The following is a 21,634-nucleotide window of genomic DNA, read 5'->3' on the forward strand; positions in this document are numbered from 1 at the left end:
TGCAACAACTGTCAGAACGGGTGACGGCGTCTGAATCCTGCACTACATCTATCTCAATGCAACTGAAGGCACAGGCAACAGCATTATTTACACAAGCCCAACAGATAGAACATTTAACAGATCTGCTTGATGAGTTGGAAAACAGAGGAAGGCGAAATAACATTAGGGTAAGGGGCATCCCAGAAACCCTCGCCCCCCAAGATATAGATGAGTCACTGCGGCATCTTTTTAATTCTATATTGGGCCTTCCACGGGACTCCCGTTTGGAATTAGACAGGGCACACAGATCTCTGGGCCCTAAACCAGTTGAAGGTTCTAGTCCACGGGACATAATATGCAAAGTTCATAAATACAAGATAAAAGATGAAATCCTGAGAAAGGCACGGCAGAAAGATCCCATTTTATTCAAGAACACGCCGATTCATTTGCTGCAGGACCTATCTCGGCACACATTACAAAAGCGCAGGGTTCTAAGGCCTTTATTAGATGCCCTGAGACAGAGAAACATCCTCTACTCATGGGGTTTCCCCTTTAAATTGCAAGTCCGACATGGCGGTTCCTCACATGCGATACAGTCTCCAAGGGATATCCCGGATTTCTGTGTGGCCCTTGGGATACCCGTGGTGCATATCAATGCTTCAGAATGGCCATACGTCCACGGAGTTCCAGGAGTGGAGGCACAGGCTCCTCGGTCGCAGCGGGTCCGTAAGAGAGATCGGGGCCCGCGGCGGCGGAGTGGAGTAAAGACTGGAGCACCATCACCAAGTGGAGACTGAGAGTCCCTGGACTGCCTCAAATGGGATCCACTGAAATGTGGGGAGAGAATGATGGTTTTGCCATTTAGGGCACTTTGGTCTGTGCAGGCGTTGTCACCATTATTTCTAATGATGGGATTGATAATTTTGACTCCATATCTATATAGAGTTTATGGTGTTTTAGGATTGATGGGTTGGGTACATTAAAGTTCACATATATAATTGAGTTGGGCCGGGGGCCGGTCCGGCGGGGAGCATGCCTCCCTTGAAAGTTCACGTTCCCTTGGGGCTCTACACGCTGCAGGCAGGTGTAGAACACATTGGCCCCCAATTGTTCATGGTTAACCTTTGCTCACTCTAAGAGTAAAATTTCATAGACAAGTTATTTGTATAACTAGTCCTTTGTTTGGTATTGTGATTCCTCGAATCTTCTACATCTTCCCTTTTTCTCTTGTATTCCTGAAGTAACCCTTCCCCCTCTCTCACCCCCCCTTTTTTTTTTTTTTTTTTTTTTTTTTTTTTCTCTCTCTTCTTTCTCTCTTCTTTTTCTTTTTCTTTTCCTCTCCTTCTTCTCTCTCCCCGTTCTCTCCTTCCCCTTTTTTATCTTTGCCCACTTCTCTCTGTCTCCCTTCCCCTATCTTTCCCGGATCCCGTCACGCTCTCTAAAGCCCCTGGACCAACATGACCACCCTCAACTTTAGCTCTATTAACATAAGGGGGTTTAATACCCCTCAAAAGCGTTCACAGGTCCTGTATTCTATGCACAAAAAAAAGGTTCAGATTCTTCTATTACAGGAGACGCATTTCAAGAAGGATCATGTACCCATACTACGAGATAGATTTTATCCAGTATGGTTTCACAGCGTTAACCCAGAGGCCAGATCTAAAGGAGTATCGATTGCACTTCATAAACACTTAGTGCACACCATAGTCGACTCCTGTATAGACGAGCAGGGTCGCTATATATTTCTTAAACTGAAGGTCGCAAATTCGATGTTTACAATCGCAAACTGGTACCTACCTAACACTAATCAGATTTCTACCTGTAGGGCCCTTCTGACGCAGCTATCTGATTTTGCAGAGGGGACATTGGTGGTTGGCGGTGACTTCAATTTTACTCTAGACCCAGCCATGGACTCCTCCTCTGGACGCAGCAGTGTCCGCACTAAGGAACTTAGTGCCCTAAAGCGGACTTTTCACGCCCTCCGACTGATTGATGTATGGAGAATCCTAAATCCCCAAGGTAAGGACTACACATATTATTCCCCACCACACAACTCATACAGCAGGATAGACCTTTTTCTGGTAAGCCACGGAGCGTTGGCTTGGCATCCCATTACAGAGATAGGGGAAATTTTTTGGTCCGACCATGCCCCAGTCTACCTCTCCCTTCAGGTACCCTCCCTCCCCCAGCGCTCATGGACCTGGAAGTTAAACAACAATTTACTTAAAGACAATCTCTGCCTAACGGAGTTGAGAGATTCAATTGACTCCTTCACGCAAGTCCATAGTTCTGACCCAACTTCTCAGCCTACCCAATGGGAGACCTTGAAGTGTGTCTTACGTGGAATACTGATTAAGCACGGCTCTAGGATCAAGAGGGAAAGAGCTGAAGAGATTGATAACTTGTTAACACAGATCCATGAGCTGGAAAATACACATAAACTGACACGTACCCCCACAGTTCTGGCTGACCTCGTCCTTAAACGAACTAACCTAAAAACCCTATTGGACCAGAAATTTCTCTATCATAGAGAGAGAGTCAAAAATTTTTATTATAATTCATCTGACAAATGTGGTCGTCCTTTGGCACGACTGCTGCACCCCCGGGCCAACACCTCATACATTCCATGTATCAACACCAAAGGAGACAAAACATATGATCCAACAGAGATCCTGGAGGTCTTTCGGTCCTACTACAAAGACCTATATAATATTAAAGGGCAATATGCGGAGCTCCCACCTGCTGACCTGGCAGATAGAATCGGGAGATATATACAAGAGACAGCCTTGCCTTCCCTAGATAGCAATGTTATAGAGATCCTGGAGGAGGATATATCAGAATCCGAAATCTGTAACGCAATTCAAATTACTCCCTCAGGTAAATCCCCTGGCCCCGATGGGTTCACCCCGGCTTTTTACAAATTGCTTAAGGATCAATTAGCCCCGATAATGGCCAAAACATTTAATTCTATTGATGAAGACACAAGGCTAACCCCTCAGTCTCTGGAAGCACACATTAGCGTGATCCCCAAACCGGGGAAAGACCCATTATTAGCTGCAAGCTATCGCCCTATCTCATTATTAAACGTGGACCTAAAACTCTACTCTAAGATTTTGGCTGATAGATTGTCCCCTTTCCTGCCCTCCGTTATTAACACAGACCAGGTGGGGTTTGTCAAAGGCCGTGAAGCAAGAGACAATACAATTAAAACCTTGTCTCTTATTGCTAAAGCTAAAAACAACTCGATCCCGCTGGGTCTCCTAGCCATCGATGCTGAGAAAGCCTTTGACAGAGTCCATTGGGGATTTCTGAGGGCAGCATTGGGTCAGTTGGGACTGGGACCCCGATTTATACAGAAAATTGGCGCTTTATATGACAACCCAACCGCTAAGGTCAGGGTTAACGGGGCTTTATCCTCCTCCTTTGCTGTACGAAACGGGACCAGACAAGGCTGCCCCTTATCTCCGCTTTTGTATGTAGTCATCATGGAACACTTAGCTAACGCTCTCAGGGGGAATAGTAATATCAAAGGACTCAAGATCGGGGATGCCCATCATAAAATTGCATTATATGCAGATGATCTCCTGTTATACATCTCTCAACCTCATATATCGATCCCGTCTATAATGAAGGAATTCGAACGATTTGGCCTCCTTAGTAACTTTAAAGTTAATCTATCAAAATCAGAAGCATTAAATATCTCTTTGACCCAAACTGAAGTTTCCCGGGCAATGTCTAACTTCCCATTCAAATGGAGACCTTCGGCCATTAAATATTTGGGTATTTCAATCCCAGCGGACCTCTCCAAACTATATACACTTAATCACTTACCACTACTAGAAGGTACAATAAAGAACTTAAAGTCTTACGGGGGACTGAAATTGTCTTGGATGGGCAGGATGAATGTAATTAAAATGGATATCCTGCCACGCTTTTTGTACTACTTTCAAACCATCCCCATTTCTCCTCCCAGTAGTTTTTTTCGTACCCTTCAATCTGCTATTATCCGATTCATATGGGGTAAAATTAAACCAAGAATCAACTTACGCACTCTTACCCTTCCAAGGGAGTGTGGAGGAGCAGGCCTTCCTAACTTCAGAGTCTACATGCAGGCTGCAGCCTTGACCCGTATATTAGACTGGCATTTCAACAGTGACTCTAAGCAATGGATACGGGTAGAGCAAGAAGGACTGGAGATCCCTCTTAAACACCTCCCTTGGATACCTCCTTCAGATCTTTCTAACGTGGGGATACTTTCAAATTTTATCAAAGAAACGCTCAAAGTTAGTCACATAGTATCCAAAAAAATGTCGCCTCCACAGTCAGTTAGTCCCCTCGCTCCCTTATTCTACACTCCATCATTTCACCCTGGATATAAACAGAGAAGCTACTTCGGCTGGAGGGCGGAGGAAGACATCCGCTTGGGACACATACTGATTGATGGTAAATTACCCTCATTCCAAACCTTTCGGACACAGCTTCCGTCTAGAGGTTCACAATGGTTAGAGTTTCTCCAACTACGGGCATTTGTCTCTCCGGGGAGAACAGTGGATCGAGTCCGAGGCACTTGTAGTGCCTTTGAGGAACTGTTTACTAAAAACATCCCGCCTGAACACACAATCTCCCTTCTGTACGGTATTCTTATCAGAGTTGGGGTCTCAGGCAAACGAGGCTACCAATTAGCTTGGGAAAAGGAGCTGAAGCAACACTTCTCTCCCGATGAGTGGAAGAAATGTTTCTTATTTACTCATAAATTGTCAGTCACGTGCTCTGCAGGGGAGAAAAATTTTAAGATTTTGACACGTTGGTACCAGTTTCCGTCAAAACTACATATTATATTCCCTTCAGTATCTGCGATGTGCTGGAGATGTGGGCAAGATGTCGGTACCATGACACATATCTGGTGGGAGTGTGATGGATTGAAACAGTTTTGGGGAAAGGTTCTTGCTAATTATCAGCTTATAACTGGGAAAGCAGTGAATAACTGCCCCAAGATAGTCCTCCTCTCTATGTTACCACACTCAATCGCTTATCATAAGAGAGACATACTCCGCTTCTGCCTGGCGGCGGCGCGCTCCGTCATACCTAGGTACTGGAAGTCCTCCACGATACCTCCCATCTCAGAGTGGTACTCTGAAATGGCAAACATATGTAGGATGGAGGAGCTCTCTGCCGACATTGCGGGCACTAGGGACAAATTTTGCAGGACCTGGGGAGAATGGATCTTATTTAAGGACTCTCCAGATTTTGTTAAACTGTTTTGACGGAGCCATAACATCTTATTAGATCGGTGGAGTACAGCATGGTCAGGGATGAACCGGACAAGAATGTAGGACCACCTGATTCTCAGATGACAGTGAGCGCCTCTCCCCCACCCTGATCTAATCAAATCAAACTACCCACCATTTCCCTTTTGTGTCTGCCTTCGTCTTCCCAGCCTACTCACGCTGCTACCTACCTCTCCCCCACTTCCCCTTCTAATTCCCTCCCTTCTCCCCCCTTTCTTTCCTTTTTTTCTTCTCTCTCTCTCTTCTCTTCTCCTTCCCTTTTCCTGAGATCTCGTTGGAATCCAATTTGAAGAGGTCTATTGAGGACTATAGATGTAAAGTGTTCATTATCCGGTCAAATTGAGATCGAGACAGATTGAGAAAACATGATTTCTTTACTATGCAATTTATAAAAAGTTTGACATGTCAGTCATTCAGTTTTTCATGATGTATATGTATAATATGATATGTTTACAATAAAAATAGATTGAACATAAAAATGTTGCAAAATTCGGCTTACAAAGGCACATTTTAGGCTCCTAAATGAGTGAACTGAAAGCCCATCAGTGAACTTGTTTTCTGATGCCACATTCGTAACTTGTTTTTCTGGGGGGAGGGGGGGGTTCGGAACGTTCATGTGCTGATTTATGACCACTGAGAAAATGGAATTTAAGCTGAACTTTGATGTGGTCATAAATCCGAAAATAAAACAAACACACACACAAAAACCTCTGATCAGAAGAAGTTCACTAACAGGTTCTCAGTTAACTCATTCTGCAGCCAGCAAGATGAGGAGAATCCAAACACAAAGAAAAGTCAACAGTGCAAAAAATATTACTGAAACAGAATTGCAAAAATAATTTTTAGTCCTGTCTTACCATGTCAAAATGACAGGGCGGATACGCCCCAACAATCACACACTCATATTTGTCTCATTTGTATCACAAGTCCTAAGATAATGCATTTAGGAAATAACCATGTCTGTAAGGGCTTGGTACTGTCACTATTTGGCGCTATTTTTTGGGGGAAGGGGGATGGAAGGACACCCCCAATTAAATGCATGTGAGACGTTTGCTGGGAGCCACAGTAAGGCTATATTTAGACATCGGAGTATATTTTTTTTGGGGGGGGGGGATATACCGTACTGTATATATGTCCACAAAAATGGGACACTTACTACTAAAAGTGGAAAACTGAAAGCCGACACTGACTCGTGCATAAAGCCAAAGCGTGCCACATCAGCTAAGAGCTGGATTCTCAAGTGTTAATGGACATCAGGAGACCAAAAACCATCCAAATCATCTGGCCGGCACACAATACACAGGCAGTGTCTCTGAGGACAATGAGTCAACTGATAATCTGTCAGTGAGCTAGCTCTTAAGAAGAGTTTGTAACACGTATCTCTTTGGTTTATTTTTCCTGAGCTTCTCCCAGGTTCTATATGACCACATCAAATGTCAGTTAAACTTTGATGTGGTCATAAATCAGCAGAGATAAGTTTAGAAAAAAATAGATTAATGGTCAGCATTTCTATGGAGGATCTGCTACATACAAGACTATGAGCATTGTGCAATATGTCATCATCACCGCACTCTGGAGCGGGAGGGGGGGGACGGATGGTGGGGGCTGAAAAACAAAAATATAAAATTGGACTCAGTTTCAGCCATTTTTTTTTGTACTTGTTCAATGGGTTCTGATCTATTCTGCATCTCACCCACAGTAAGGTGAAAGTCTCGGAAACCGGACTCTCAGCGAATACTTACTTTGGCTTTGTAGGACTATAATGACGCCATATGGTTTTATTTCGTGGTTTGGGCTCTGCACCATTGTGGGATCCCACAGACAATTACAGCAGAGGATGCTGGGGGGGCGCTGAGAAGCCGAGCGACGTCACTCACATACAGAACATTGAATACTTTCTGTACGGATCTGTATTACCGCGGGTTTGTTCTTCTCCGGTGATGTAAACGTGTACTGAGAACCCCCCGAATACAATGCATTGGGGTGCAAGACGTGTGCACCGATTGGCTCTAACATACTTTAGGAATAGAACCCTTCATTTTTCCTTTATGACAATTACATTGGAAAATAAAGCGAGTGGGGGGGCTCTGTTGGCACAAAAAGTAAAGTCTGTCAGTAATCTCAACCCCACCAAACCACATATATGGATATGCAGATCTTTAAAATGTAAATTGAGTGAAACTTTTATATCTTTTATCTGTTGCTGCATTCCTGAAAAATCAGCATCTTAATTCATAGGCAAATTAGGCATTAAGTGCTCTGGGCTTTACAGAGCACTTCCCAAGCCTCCACCTCCATAGGTAGTTTCCCCGCTCAGCACCAGCCTCTTTAGCTTGATTGACATCACATAGTCCGATTTCCTTGCCTGATTCTTGACCCCAGACAGACAAAGAAATGTCAATGAAGCTAAAGAGGCTGGTGATGGGCAGCAAAACCAGGAGGCAGAGGCCACCCTGAGCACTTAACATCTAATTTACATACAAATTAAAACGTTGATTTATCAAAAATGCAGCAACAGATAGAGGACATAAAAGATGTCCATGGATTTACATTTCAAAGGCTTGCATTTTTTGAGAGGGGGGATTGATCTTACTGACAGATTCTACAGTTTAGGGAATAAGCACATTGTGTTCCCGGGATAAATGAATTTATAAGAAGATATCTGCTTGTCCCCCATATACGCCGCGGATCTGGAATAAGGTAAAGGATAGAAAAATCCGCTCCATTGTGACCTCCGAGACTTTTGCGCTTTTTAATAAACTCGCTCAATACCTTCAGAGCTTTCTGTGCCGCCTCGCTGGAGCCGATGACGATCAGGTTTGGTCCGGCCATGCTGCAGAAACTCTTCAGATGCAAACTCTCACACACAGGGACCGTGGAGACCGCGTAGTCCTGCAGGACAGAAGACGACTCGGATATTAACGTTATACTTTTATGCTATAATTTGTGCAAAAATACCGCAAAAAGGCTACTTTTATGTAAAAGGTGCTAAAAATGTCAGCGATTGCCTTCTATAGCTTTCATCTGCTTAATGAGTTAACTGAGAATCCATCAGTGAGCTGGTTCTAATGAGAGAATTTGTAATTCTTTTGTTAGTTTTTTTTTTTTTTTTTTTTTTTTTAGCTCCACTTAGCCGATTTATGAGCACAGACCATATCAAAGAGAATATCCTCGGAAACAAAGTCTGTAAAAGCCAAAATTGTGCAACATTTTTAGTTAAATCAAATTGTAAAATTTATTTCTAGCCCCAAATACGTCCATTTAGGTAAAAACAAAATTATACGTATTGTCCAAAAGAGGACAACCCCTACAGTTTACATCATGGGACCTGCTGAATGGTCAGAGGGGTCTTGCTATTGATTATTTTTTCAGTAGTACAGTTCTTACTGAAACCTTATTGTAGATCATATATTATAAAAGTGTGAACATGGCCTTATTTTTACCTTAAATGTGTCGGCCAGAATTTCGGCTCCCCTCTGATTGGTTCTTTTGGATAGACCCACAAAGAATTCTCGTCCTGAGGAAAAAAAAAAAAAATTGCTACTCAGCACCGCCACCTAGTGTACACACAGGGGTTTGCACCGCCACCTAGTGTACACACAGGGGTTTGCACCGCCACCTAGTGTACACACAGGGGTTTGCACCGCCACCTAGTGTACACACAGGGGTTTGCACCGCCACCTAGTGTACACACAGGGGTTTGCACCGCCACCTAGTGTACACACAGGGGTTTGCTGCTCGTCACTTTTAGTTTTCTATTAATAAAGTTTTGGTGTCAGATAATAAATATTAAGCTGCACAGCATCAACCTAAAGAGGGAAGCTGAGCAAATCCAGAGACTGGGGTCAAGAGAGACTCTCCTGGGCTGGAGGCGAGAAAAGGAAAAATGAAAAAAAATTCAAAAAGCTTTCATTTTATTGGACAACTCAAAAGATACGAGCTGCCAAAGCTTCTTTGAATTTATAAATTGCCTCTGGGCCCTCCATGATCACTAAAAATGGATTATAGGCTATGTGCGCACGTTGCGGTTTTTTTATGTGTTTACACTGTGTTTTTAAACTGTAGCATAAACGCATGCGTTCTGCGTCCCCAGCAAAGTCTATGAGAATTAAGCAAATTCCATGCGCACGTTGCGTTTTGGATGCCAAATTTTTGACAAACTTGATGCGTTCTAACAAGCAACATGTCACTTCTTTTGTGCGTTTTGGATGTTTTTCCCTGTATGTCTATGGTAGAGCAAAGCGTCCAGAACGCATAAATTCTGCATCCATTCCGCATTCAAAATACATCCGAAACGCAGCGTTTTCAAACGCACATGGAGTGACAAAACGCTGCAGAATATTTAACACGGCAGAACACAACGTGCGCACAGAGCCTTAGTTGGAGCAGTCAGTTGTGTTTCTGTCTACGTAATCCACAATAGAGCGCTGCGCCGGTGACCGGCTGCTCTACAACTGAGCGCTGCACTGGTGACCGGCTGCTCCACAACTGAGCGCTGCGTCGGTGACCGGCTGCTCCACAACTAAGCGCTGCACCGGTGACCGGCTGCTCCACAACTGAGCGCTGCACCGGTGACCGGCTGCTCCACAACTGAGCGCTGCACTGGTGACCGGCTGCTCCACCACTGAGTGCTGCACTGGTGACCGGCTGCTCTACAACTGAGTGCTGCACCAGTGACCGGCTGCTCCACAACTGAGCGCTGCACCGGTGACCGGCTGCTCCACAACTGAGCGCTGCACCAGTGACCGGCTGCTCCACAACTGAGCGCTGCACCAGTGACCGGCTGCTCCACAACTGAGCGCTGCACCAGTGACCGGCTGCTCCACTCACAACTCCTCCTGACTGGTGTCTTGTGGTCAGGACTGAACAGTGGAATAATAAATCCCTCTTTGTTTATCAATTAGTGGGGTCCCACGCGGGTCTAAAAATTATCAGCTATCCAGTGGTAGGTAATCATTTTTGGAAACTGGAAGAGTAGCACTGCTATAGAGGGTGCAGGGGCAGCAGTTGCACCCGTCTACTCGGGCTCAGAAGACACCAATATTATAAATGGTGACGGTTACTCAGGGGCCGGCATACAGTTACTCAGGGGCCGGGTTACAGATTTTGCATCCAGCCCAGGAGCTTCCATGTATTTTACCTGTAAACAGCACATCGCCGCCATCTAAAGTGGCACTTTCATCCGTCATCTCGACCACATTCATCTGCAGATCCTGCAGCGCTTTCCTCACAGCGTCCACCTGCAAAAACAACCGCACCCGTCATTAGCACGGACAATGCCAAAAACTATTCAGGCAGTTTTATCATCTGTCTCATGTTATTTCACTTCTTCCAACAAATCGAGAGAGAAACTGGAGAAGTGGCTACACTACAAATCCAGTTTGGCCCATAACCCTAGTCAAATATCAAAGTTTCTTAAAGAGGACTTGTCAGCAGGTCACAGGTGTCCACTTTTTGCTCTTATTTTATTCTTGTTCCCAGGAGTATGCATTTTCTTATTTTTATTTTTTTTTAAATCCACCATCAGCTCCAGGGATACAGGCTTTGGAAATTAGTTTTATGGTCTCTATCAAAGGGGTGTGGCTCACAGTATAATTATGCAGAGCAGCCTAAGGGCACACCCCCGAGGAGCATTTGAGTCATGTTCCTTAGCGAAGACCATAAAAATTAAGACCTAAATTTAAAAAAAAATAAATAAAAATAAATAAAAAGGCTCATATCTCTGGAAGCATATGGTAGATTTAAAAAAACAAAACAAACAAAACACACCCAGGGGAGCAGCAGGATAAAAGAAGTGTAAAGACTGTCCACTTTTGACCTGGTGATCTGTCCTCTTTAAAAAGGTTAGTTTCCGCTAGTAGGGACATCAGAAAGACCTTCTTTTGCCTGATGGAGAGTTCATGTACCCAGAGAGCGTTACTTGGCCTGTAAGAGGCAATGCACACTGCGTTCCGATCTACGTTCAGTGGTCCCATCGATGCTTTTGACTGAAACGCCTGCACAAACGGGTTTCGGCCGTATTGGCCAACGGGGCCATTGACTATAATGGTGCAGACACAGTCACCATGTGCTGTTGTGCAGCATTTTCGGGAGTATACGCTTATTGGAGGTGGATATCTAGATGTAGTAGACTGCGCCTGGGTGTCCGCCTCCAGTAAGCGAATACTCCCAAATATTGTGCACAACAGCACATGGTGACTGCGTCTGCACCATTATAGTCAATGGCCCCATCGGCGCATATTCCCATTTTGCAGGGGGTTCGGACGGAAGCCCCGACGGGACCACTGAACGGAGATTGGAACGCAGTGTGAAAGCGACCTAAGCCTCAATACCGGAGCCCGCAATCTTCTCCAAAAGCCGGACATTGGAACGTTCTGCAGATCACATTAAATTTAAAGAATTTTTATGCATTTTCCTGATGCCGTATTTTTAGTCCGGAGATGATGGAATATTTAGAGATTATTAGCACAATATTTGAGGACTTTTTAATGATCCTGACACAATGACCTCTGGACCCCGGAGGCGGCGGCCGCCGGTTCCTCATACCTGTACCATTAATACCGGTAAGAAGCCAGGGGATGACGTCAGTTCTTGCTTATTCATACTGACAGTGACTGCAGCGGCGGCTTCTGGAGACGCGTGCATTTCTCCGTATGGTCTGCGCCGCGCTCCCCGGGGCTGTAGGTGGCTGATGTCAGGCAGCACAATGAAGTATGCAGCGCGGTAAACACCGCCATATATCTCACACACTTGACAGAAATACGAGGATGACATTTGACAAAAAAACAAAACAAACCGTAAGACTTCTTGGGACTTCTGAGAAAATTTGCAAAAGAATCTCTGCTAAACCGAACTCAACAATGGCGCGTTACATCACCAAAATAATCTGCGGATTTCACAGAAACGCAAAACACGCATCAAATATGGAGGCGGCTCGAGTGCGAAAATAGCATCTGTGACAGGTCACCTACCTGGGAACGGTCACCACTCACGGCTTTATAGGGTTCACCTGCACCTTGCATGTCGAGCATTTTTGGCATACCTCCGAAATGAAGGCGCCAGACACCGAGCCTCAGCTATGCCCGATCCTTCTGCCTGCATAAGTCTGTACTAAGGAGTTTCCTAATATACCTTTCCATTTTCAGAGCTGCAGCTTCCTGATACAGAGATGCAAATCCCCTGTATCGCTGTAGTGTTAACGGGGGTTTCTGGTTTCTGAAAACCTTTGTCTTCCAGTTGCATTTTGTTTAAAAACAAATTTAACTTTACTCCCCCTCCCCGGGTCCAAAGTCTGTGCCTATAGTGCAGCAGCAAATCACACTGTGCTTTACTCCCCCTCCCCGGGTCCAAAGTATGTGCCTATAGTGCAGCAGCCAATCACACTGCGCTTTACTCCTCCTTCCCAGGTCCAAAGTTTGCACCTGTAGTGCAACAGCCAAAATCACACTGTGCTTCACTCCCCCTCCCTGGGTCCAAAGTCTGTGCCTGTAGTGCACCAGCCAATCACACTGTGCTTTACTCCCCCTCCCTGGGTCCAAAGTCTGTACCTGTAGTGCACTAGCCAATCACACTATGCTTTACTCCCACTCCCTGGGTCCAACGTCTGTGCCTATAGTGCTGCTGCCAATCACACTTTGCTTCACACCCCCACCCTGGGTCCAAAGTCTGTACCTCTAGTGCACCAGCCAATCACACTGTGCTTTACTCCCCCTCCCCAGGTCCAAAGTCTGTGCCTGTAGTGCAGCAGCCAATCACACAATGCTTTACTCCCCCTCCCTGGGTCCAAAGTCTGTGTCTGTAGTGCAGAAGCCAAATCACACTATGCTTCACTCCCCCTCCCTGGGTCCAAAATCTGTGCCTGTAGTGCAGCAGCCAAATCACACGGTGCCTCACTCCCCCTCCCTGGGTCCAAAGTCTGTGCCTGTAGTGCAGCATCCAAATCACACCGTGCTTCACACCCCCTCTCTGGGTCCAAAGTCTGTGCCTGTAGTGCAGCAGCCAATCACACTATCCTTTACTCCCCCTCCCTGGGTCCAAAGTCTGTGCCTGTAGTGCAGAAGCCAAATCACACTATTCTTCACTCCCCCTCCCTGGGTCCAAAGTCTGTGCCTGTAGTGCAGCAGCCAATCACACTAGCTTTACTCCCCCTCCCTGGGTCCAAAGTCTGTGTCTGTAGTGCCAAATCACACTATGCTTCACTCCCCCTCCCTGGGTCCAAAATCTGTGCCTGTAGTGCAGCAGCCAAATCACATGGTGCTTCACTCCCCCTCCCTGGGTCCAAAGTCTGTGCCTGTAGTGCAGCAGCCAATTTACTCCCCCTCGCCGGGTCCAAAGTGTGCACCTGTAGTGCAGCAGCCAATCAAACTAAGCTATACTCCCCCTCTCTGGGTCCAAAGTCTGTGATTGTAGTGCAGCAGCCAATCACACTGAGCTATACTCCCCCCTCTCTGGGCCAAATCGCTGCCCGTGGCGCACAATATCGTTAGTCCCCGTCACACATACCTGCCTAGCGACGTCGCTGTGACCGGCGAACCGCCTCCTTTCTAAGGGGGCGGTTCGTGCGGCGTCACTAAGCGGGCGCCCAATAGCAGCGGAGGGGCGGAGATGAGCGGGACGTAACATCCCGCCCACCTCCTTCCTTCCTCATTGCTGGCGGTCGCAGGTAAGGAGATGTTCGTTGTTCCCGGGGTGTCACACGTAGCGATGTATGCTGCCGCAGGAACGACGAACAACATCATACCTGCATCCTCTACAATCAACGATTTTATGAAAATGAACGACGTGTCAACGATGGACGATAAGGTGAGTATTTTCCATCGTTATTGGTCGTTCGTGCGTGTCACATGCAACGACGTCGCTAATGATGCCGGATGTGCGTCACGAATTCCGTTACCCCGACGATATATCGTTAGATCCGTCGGCTTTTGAGAGCGATCAGCTGATCTCCTGGCGGCCGGCTAAGGAGAGCGATCAGCTGATCTCCTGGCGGCCGGCTAAGGAGAGCGATCAGCTGATCTCCCGGTGGCCGGCTAAGGAGAGCGATCAGCTGATCTCCTGGCGGCCGGCTAAGGAGAGCGATCAGCTGATCTCCCGGCGGCCGGCTAAGGAGAGCGATCAGCTGATCTCCCGGCGGCCGGCTAAGGAGAGCGATCAGCTGATCTCCTGGCGGCCGGCTAAGGAGAGCGATCAGCTGATCTCCCGGCAGCCGGCTAAGGAGAGCGATCATCTGATCTCCCGGCGGCCGGCTAAGGAGAGCGATCAGCTGATCTCCCGGCGGCCGGCTAAGGAGAGCGATCAGCTGATCTCCCGGTGGCCGGCTAAGGAGAGCGATCAGCTGATCTCCCGGCCGCCGATGAGCATGCGCAGTGAAAACATACGGATTGCGCTGCTCAAAAAACGTTACAGGCTGCGTTCCTGCCGGCCGATGGTCACTCGTTCCACGACTGATCAGTCGGGCAGAGGATGCAACGCAAGGGCATCAGTCGCAATCCGCTGCTCATGCAAGTCTATGGGAAACAATGGAATCCGCCAAACGGATTCAGAGATTGTGACTGATACAAATTGACGGAAGTATGAACCTAGCCTTACTCTTTGATGATGAACTTGCTACTCCCTTAGTCCTCGGAGGCCAGGCTCCATTCTCCAGATTATTAGTCCAGCCGATATTCTTACATATTGGACAAGCTGCAACTTTATTCTGATTAATCTGGACTGGTATGAAGCTTATTTCACTTTGTGGCGCCGAAAAATAATATGAGTAATATAGAAACATCCTGAAGTTTTGAAGCAGACACATTCCTGAGTTATAAAATGTCTATGAAGGTAGATGAGCGGCGCAGAGTATCTGCCAGAGCTCCGCTATTTCTGGGAAAGAAGCAATAAATGTGTGTTAATGACATTTCTAAGAATTTCCTGTTGTCCAAGTCCGCAGTAAAATCCAGTCTGTGGCACATGAAGTCTGTTACACGTGTATCCAGCGGGTCAGGCCACCGGACCGGAAGACTCCGCTTCACGTGAAGCCTGGAAATAAACCCGGCAGCCTGGAAGGGAAGTTATACCGTAAAACAGCACGAGGCAACGCAAACCGAGCAAGGGGAGCAAGGGGGCAAAAACGAGACCGAGCAAGGGGGCGAAAACGAGACCGAGCAAGGGGGCAAAAACGAGACCGAGCAAGGGGGCAAAAACAAGACCGAGCAAGGGGGCAAAAACAAGACCGAGCAAGGGGGCAAAAACAAGACCGAGCAAGGGGGCAAAAAGGAGACCGAGCAAGGGGGCAAAAAGGAGACCGAGCAAGGGGGCAAAAAGGAGACCGAGCAAGGGGGCAAAAAGGAGACCGAGCAAGGGGGCGAAAAGGAGACCGAGCAAGGGGGCGAAAAGGAGACCGAGCAAGGGGGCGAAAAGGAGACCGAGCAAGGGGGCGAAAAGGAGACCGAGCAAGGGGGCGAAAAGGAGACCGAGCAAGGGGGCGAAAAGGAGACCGAGCAAGGGGGCGAAAAGGAGACCGAGCAAGGGGGCGAAAAGGAGACCGAGCAAGGGGGCGAAAAGGAGACCGAGCAAGGGGGCGAAAAGGAGACCGAGCAAGGGGGCGAAAAGGAGACCGAGCAAGGGGGCGAAAAGGAGACCGAGCAAGGGGGCAAAAACAAGACCGAGCAAGGGGGCAAAAACAAGACCGAGCAAGGGGGCAAAAACAAGACCGAGCAAGGGGGCAAAAACGAGACCGAGCAAGGGGGCAAAAACAAGACCGAGCAAGGGGGCAAAAACGAGAACGAGCAAGGGGGCAAAAACGAGACCGAGCAAGGGGGCAAAAACGAGACCGAGCAAGGGGGCAAAAAGGAGACCGAGCAAGGGGGCAAAAACGAGACCGAGCAAGGGGGCAAAAAGGAGACCGAGCAAGGGGGCAAAAACAAGACCGAGCAAGGGGGCAAAAAGGAGACCGAGCAAGGGGGCGAAAAGGAGACCGAGCAAGGGGGCGAAAAGGAGACCGAGCAAGGGGGCGAAAAGGAGACCGAGCAAGGGGGCGAAAAGGAGACCGAGCAAGGGGGCGAAAAGGAGACCGAGCAAGGGGGCGAAAAGGAGACCGAGCAAGGGGGCGAAAAGGAGACCGAGCAAGGGGGCGAAAAGGAGACCGAGCAAGGGGGCAAAAACAAGACCGAGCAAGGGGGCAAAAACAAGACCGAGCAAGGGGGCAAAAACGAGACCGAGCAAGGGGGCAAAAACAAGACCGAGCAAGGGGGCAAAAACGAGAACGAGCAAGGGGGCAAAAACGAGACCGAGCAAGGGGGCAAAAACGAGACCGAGCAAGGGGGCAAAAAGGAGACCGAGCAAGGGGGCAAAAACGAGACCGAGCAAGGGGGCAAAAAGGAGACCGAGCAAGGGGGCAAAAAACGAGACCGAGCAAGGGGGCAAAAAACGAGACCGAGCAAGGGGGCAAAAAGGAGACCGAGCAAGGGGGCAAAAACGAGACCGAGCAAGGGGGCGAAAAGCAGACAACCGTCCGCTTTCTACCATTGCATGTAAATGCATTAAACATTCGGGTTCGTGAAGTGCCCATTGGGGTTTGCTTCTAAAAACCTAAAGCAAAAAAAATAAAAAGAGGTCTCAAAATGCACAGACCCTAGGTTCATGCCGGTTTTTGGGTGACCCAGTCCCATTGGGTCCCTCTTTGCTTTCCAAGAGTTATAACTTTTGCATTTTCCAATCCTAAATTATTTTTTTTTGCAGTATGAGCTGTAGTCTTTTAGGGCCCACAAAACTTTCTGGCCTCTTTTTATTAGGGATTTGGGACAAAACAATTATCCCACTAAAACTGAACTTTTTGAAGGACCCCCCCTGACCTTGAGGATGGGTATCTCATGAGTGATTGTCGCAGATTTGGTAGATTTGCACCATTCACTGTCATTGGAACTGATGGAGCCAAGTTCAATGCATGCGTCTTCTCTGCTTTGTTCAAAGTGCTCTGTACTCATAACTAGTGTTGAGCGGGCACTACCATGCTCAGGTGCTCAGTACTCGTAACTAGTGATGAGCGGGCACTACCATGCTCAGGTGCTCAGTACTGGTAACTAGTGATGAGCAGGCACTACCATGCTCAGGTGCTCAGTACTCGTAACTAGTGTTGAGCGGGCACTACCATGCTCGGGTGCTCAGTACTCGTAACTAGTGTTGAGCGGGCACTACCATGCTCAGGTGCTCAGTACTCGTAACTAGTGATGAGCGGGCACTACCATGCTCGGGTGCTCAGTACTCGTAACTAGTGATGAGCGGGCACTACCATGCTCAGGTGCTCTGTACTGGTAACTAGTGATGAGCAGGCACTACCATTCTCAGGTGCTCAGTACTGGTAACTAGTGATGAGCGGGCACTACCATGCTCAGGTGCTCGGTACTCGTAACTAGTGATGAGCAGGCACTACCATGCTCATGTGCTCGGTACTCGTAACTAGTGATGAGCAGGCACTACCATGCTCTGGTGCTCGGTACTCGTAACTAGTGATGAGCGGGCACTACCATGCTCAGGTGCTCGGTACTCGTAACTAGTGATGAGCGGGCACTACCACGCTCAGGTGCTCGGTACTCGTAACTAGTGATGAGCGGGCACTACCATGCTCAGGTGCTCGGTACTCGTAACTAGTGATGAGCGGGCACTACCATGCTCAGGTGCTCGGTACTCGTAACTAGTGATGAGCGGGCACTACCATGCTCAGGTGCTCGGTACTCGTAACTAGTGATGAGCGGGCACTACCATGCTCGGGTGCTCGGTACTCGTAACTAGTGATGAGCGGGCACTACCATGCTCGGGTGCTCGGTACTCGTAACTAGTGATGAGCGGGCACTACCATGCTCGGGTGCTCGGTACTCGTAACTAGTGATGAGCGGGCACTACCATGCTCGGGTGCTCGGTACTCGTAACTAGTGATGAGCGGGCACTACCATGCTCGGGTGCTCGGTACTCGTAACTAGTGATGAGCGGGCACTACCATGCTCGGGTGCTCGGTACTCGTAACTAGTGATGAGCGGGCACTACCATGCTCGGGTGCTCGGTACTCGTAACTAGTGATGAGCGGGCACTACCATGCTCGGGTGCTCGGTACTCGTAACTAGTGATGAGCGGGCACTACCATGCTCGGGTGCTCGGTACTCGTAACTAGTGATGAGCGGGCACTACCATGCTCGGGTGCTCGGTACTCGTAACTAGTGATGAGCGGGCACTACCATACTCGGGTGCTCAGTACTGGTAACTAGTGGTGAGAAGGCACTACCATGCTCGGGTGCTCGGTACTCGTAACTAGTGATGAGCGGGCACTACCATGCTCGGGTGCTCGGTACTCGTAACTAGTGATGAGTGGGCACTACCATGCTCGGGTGCTCAGTACTGGTAACTAGTGATGAGCGGACACTACCATGCTCAGGTGTTCAGTACTGGTAACTAGTGATGAGTGGGCACTACCATGCTCGGGTGCTCAGTACTGGTAACTAGTGATGAGCGGGCACTACCATGCTCAGGTGCTCAGTACTGGTAACTAGTGATGAGCGGGCACTACCATTCTCAGGTGCTCAGTACTGGTAACTAGTGATGAGCGGGCACTACCATGCTTGGGTGCTCGGTACTCGTAACTAGTGATGAGCGGGCACTACCATGCTCGAGTGCTCAGTACTCGTAACTAGTGATGAGCGGGCACTACCATGCTCGGGTGCTCAGTACTGGTAACTAGTGATGAGCGGGCACTACCATGCTCAGGTGCTCAGTACTGGTAACTAGTGATGAGCGGGCACTACCATTCTCAGGTGCTCAGTACTGGTAACTAGTGATGAGCGGGCACTACCATGCTTGGGTGCTCGGTACTCGTAACTAGTGATGAGCGGGCACTACCATGCTTGGGTGCTCGGTACTCGTAACTAGTGATGAGCGGGCACTACCATGCTCGGGTGCTCAGTACTGGTAACTAGTGATGAGCGGGCTCTACCATGCTTGGGTGCTCGGTACTGGTAACTAGTGATGAGCGGGCACTACCATGCTCGGGTGCTCAGTACTCGTAACTAGTGATGAGCGGGCACTACCATGCTCGTGTGCTCAGTACTGGTAACTAGTGATGAGCGGGCACTACCATGCTCGGGTGCTCAGTACTCATAACTAGTGATGAGCGGGCACTACCATGCTCGGGTGCTCAGTACTGGTAACTAGTGATGAGCGGGCACTACCATGCTCGGGTGCTCAGTACTGGTAACTAGTGATGAGCGGGCACTACCATGCTCAGGTGCTCTGTACTGGTAACTAGTGATGAGCGGGCACTACCATGCTCGGGTGCTCAGTACTGGTAACTAGTGATGAGCGGGCACTATCATGCTCAGGTGCTCAGTACTGGTAACTAGTGATGAGCGGGCACTACCATGCTCGGGTGCTCAGTACTGGTAACTAGTGATGAGTGGACACTACCATGCTCGGGTGCTCAGTACTGGTAACTAGTGATGAGCAGGCACTACCATGCTCAGGTGCTCAGTACTGGTAACTAGTGATGAGCGGGCACTATCATGCTCAGGTGCTCAGTACTGGTAACTAGTGATGAGCGGGCACTACCATGCTCGGGTGCTCAGTACTGGTAACTAGTGATGAGCGAGCACTACCATGCTCGAGTGCTCAGTACTGGTAACTAGTGATGAGCGGGCACTACCATGCTCGGGTGCTCAGTACTGGTAACTAGTGATGAGTGGGCACTACCATGCTCGGGTGCTCAGTACTGGTAACTAGTGATGAGTGGACACTATCATGCTCAGGTGCTCAGTACTGGTAACTAGTGATGAGCGGGCACTACCATGCTTGGGTGCTCAGTACTGGTAACTAGTGATGAGCGGGCACTACCATGCTCGGGTGCTCAGTACTGGTAACTAGTGATGAGCGGGCACTACCATGCTCGGGTGCTCAGTACTGGTAACTAGTGATGAGTGGGCACTACCATGCTCGGGTGCTCAGTACTGGTAACTAGTGATGAGTGGACACTATCATGCTCAGGTGCTCAGTACTAGTAACTAGTGATGAGCGGGCACTACCATGCTTGGGTGCTCAGTACTGGTAACTAGTGATGAGCGGGCACTACCATGCTCAGGTGCTCAGTACTGGTAACTAGTGATGAGCGGGCACTACCATGCTCAGGTGCTCAGTACTGGTAACTAGTGATGAGCGGGCACTACCATGCTCAGGTGCTCAGTACTGGTAACTAGTGATGAGCGGGCACTACCATGCTTGGGTGCTCAGTACTGGTAACTAGTGATGAGCGGGCACTACCATGCTTGGGTGCTCAGTACTGGTAACTAGTGATGAGCGGGCACTACCATGCTCGGGTGCTCAGTACTGGTAACTAGTGATGAGCGGGCACTACCATGCTCGGGTGCTCAGTACTGGTAACTAGTGATGAGCGGGCACTACCATGCTCGGGTGCTCAGTACTGGTAACTAGTGATGAGCGGGCACTACCATGCTTGGGTGCTCAGTACTGGCAACTAGTGATGAGCGGGCACTACCATGCTCGGGTGCTCAGTACTCGTAACTAGTGATGAGCGGGCACTACCATGCTCAGGTGCTCAGTACTGGTAACTAGTGATGAGCGGGCACTACCATGCTCAGGTGCTCAGTACTGGTAACTAGTGATGAGCGGGCACTACCATGCTCAGGTGCTCAGTACTGGTAACTAGTGATGAGCGGGCACTACCATGCTTGGGTGCTCAGTACTGGTAACTAGTGATGAGCGGGCACTACCATGCTCGGGTGCTCAGTACTGGTAACTAGTGATGAGCGGGCACTACCATGCTTGGGTGCTCAGTACTGGCAACTAGTGATGAGCGGGCACTACCATGCTCGGGTGCTCAGTACTGGTAACTAGTGATGAGTGGGCACTACCATGCTCGGGTGCTCAGTACTTGAAACTATGGTAGTGTTCGCTCATGACTACTATTTTGGTTAAAAAAATTGAAGAAACCGAGAAAGGCGTTAAATTGAGCATTCAAAAAAAAATAATTGGGCAACCTTTGCCCTCACTATGTCAAAAATGTCCTATTTTGGTGCTATGTTGTAAAGAGTCTACAAGCCGTATTTCCTCCGCAGGAAGACACAGTCATGACCCAACAAAGCCCCGCCCCCGAGTAAGTTTCAAAAATACCGGTTGGAAGTGATGCATCATGGGACCCAACTAAATTGGATAAAACTATACTTTGTTAACTTATAATTTCCAAGTCCTATCATCATTGGGATCCTAAAAGGACGATGGCATCAATGTAAAAATGAGGGGACAACTGGAATTGTACTTTTAGTAACAAAATACTGGAATAAAGAATTAGATTATATTTCACTGTAAAATCCACAGTTTATAAAAAAATA

The 21,634-nt window shown here is 48.3% G+C and overlaps 1 protein-coding gene across 3 annotated transcripts in view; it reads right to left on the reverse strand.

Annotated features, from left to right (window-relative positions):
* The window catches only part of DDAH1 (dimethylarginine dimethylaminohydrolase 1), a 194,402-nt gene that overhangs the window by 15,474 nt on the left and 157,294 nt on the right, over positions 1-21,634 (reverse strand). For all 3 annotated transcript variants that reach the window (XM_075320521.1, XM_075320520.1, XM_075320522.1), the window contains 3 exons: positions 10,408-10,507; positions 8,711-8,784; positions 8,040-8,159 (listed from right to left, as the gene is read on the reverse strand). In XM_075320521.1, coding sequence (XP_075176636.1) covers positions 8,040-8,159; positions 8,711-8,784; positions 10,408-10,507 — 294 coding nt within the window. The remainder of the gene's footprint in view (positions 1-8,039; positions 8,160-8,710; positions 8,785-10,407; positions 10,508-21,634) is intronic.

The sequence above is a fragment of the Anomaloglossus baeobatrachus genome, chromosome 8, assembly GCF_048569485.1.
Source record: "Anomaloglossus baeobatrachus isolate aAnoBae1 chromosome 8, aAnoBae1.hap1, whole genome shotgun sequence".
NCBI classification, from domain to species: domain Eukaryota; kingdom Metazoa; phylum Chordata; class Amphibia; order Anura; family Aromobatidae; genus Anomaloglossus; species Anomaloglossus baeobatrachus.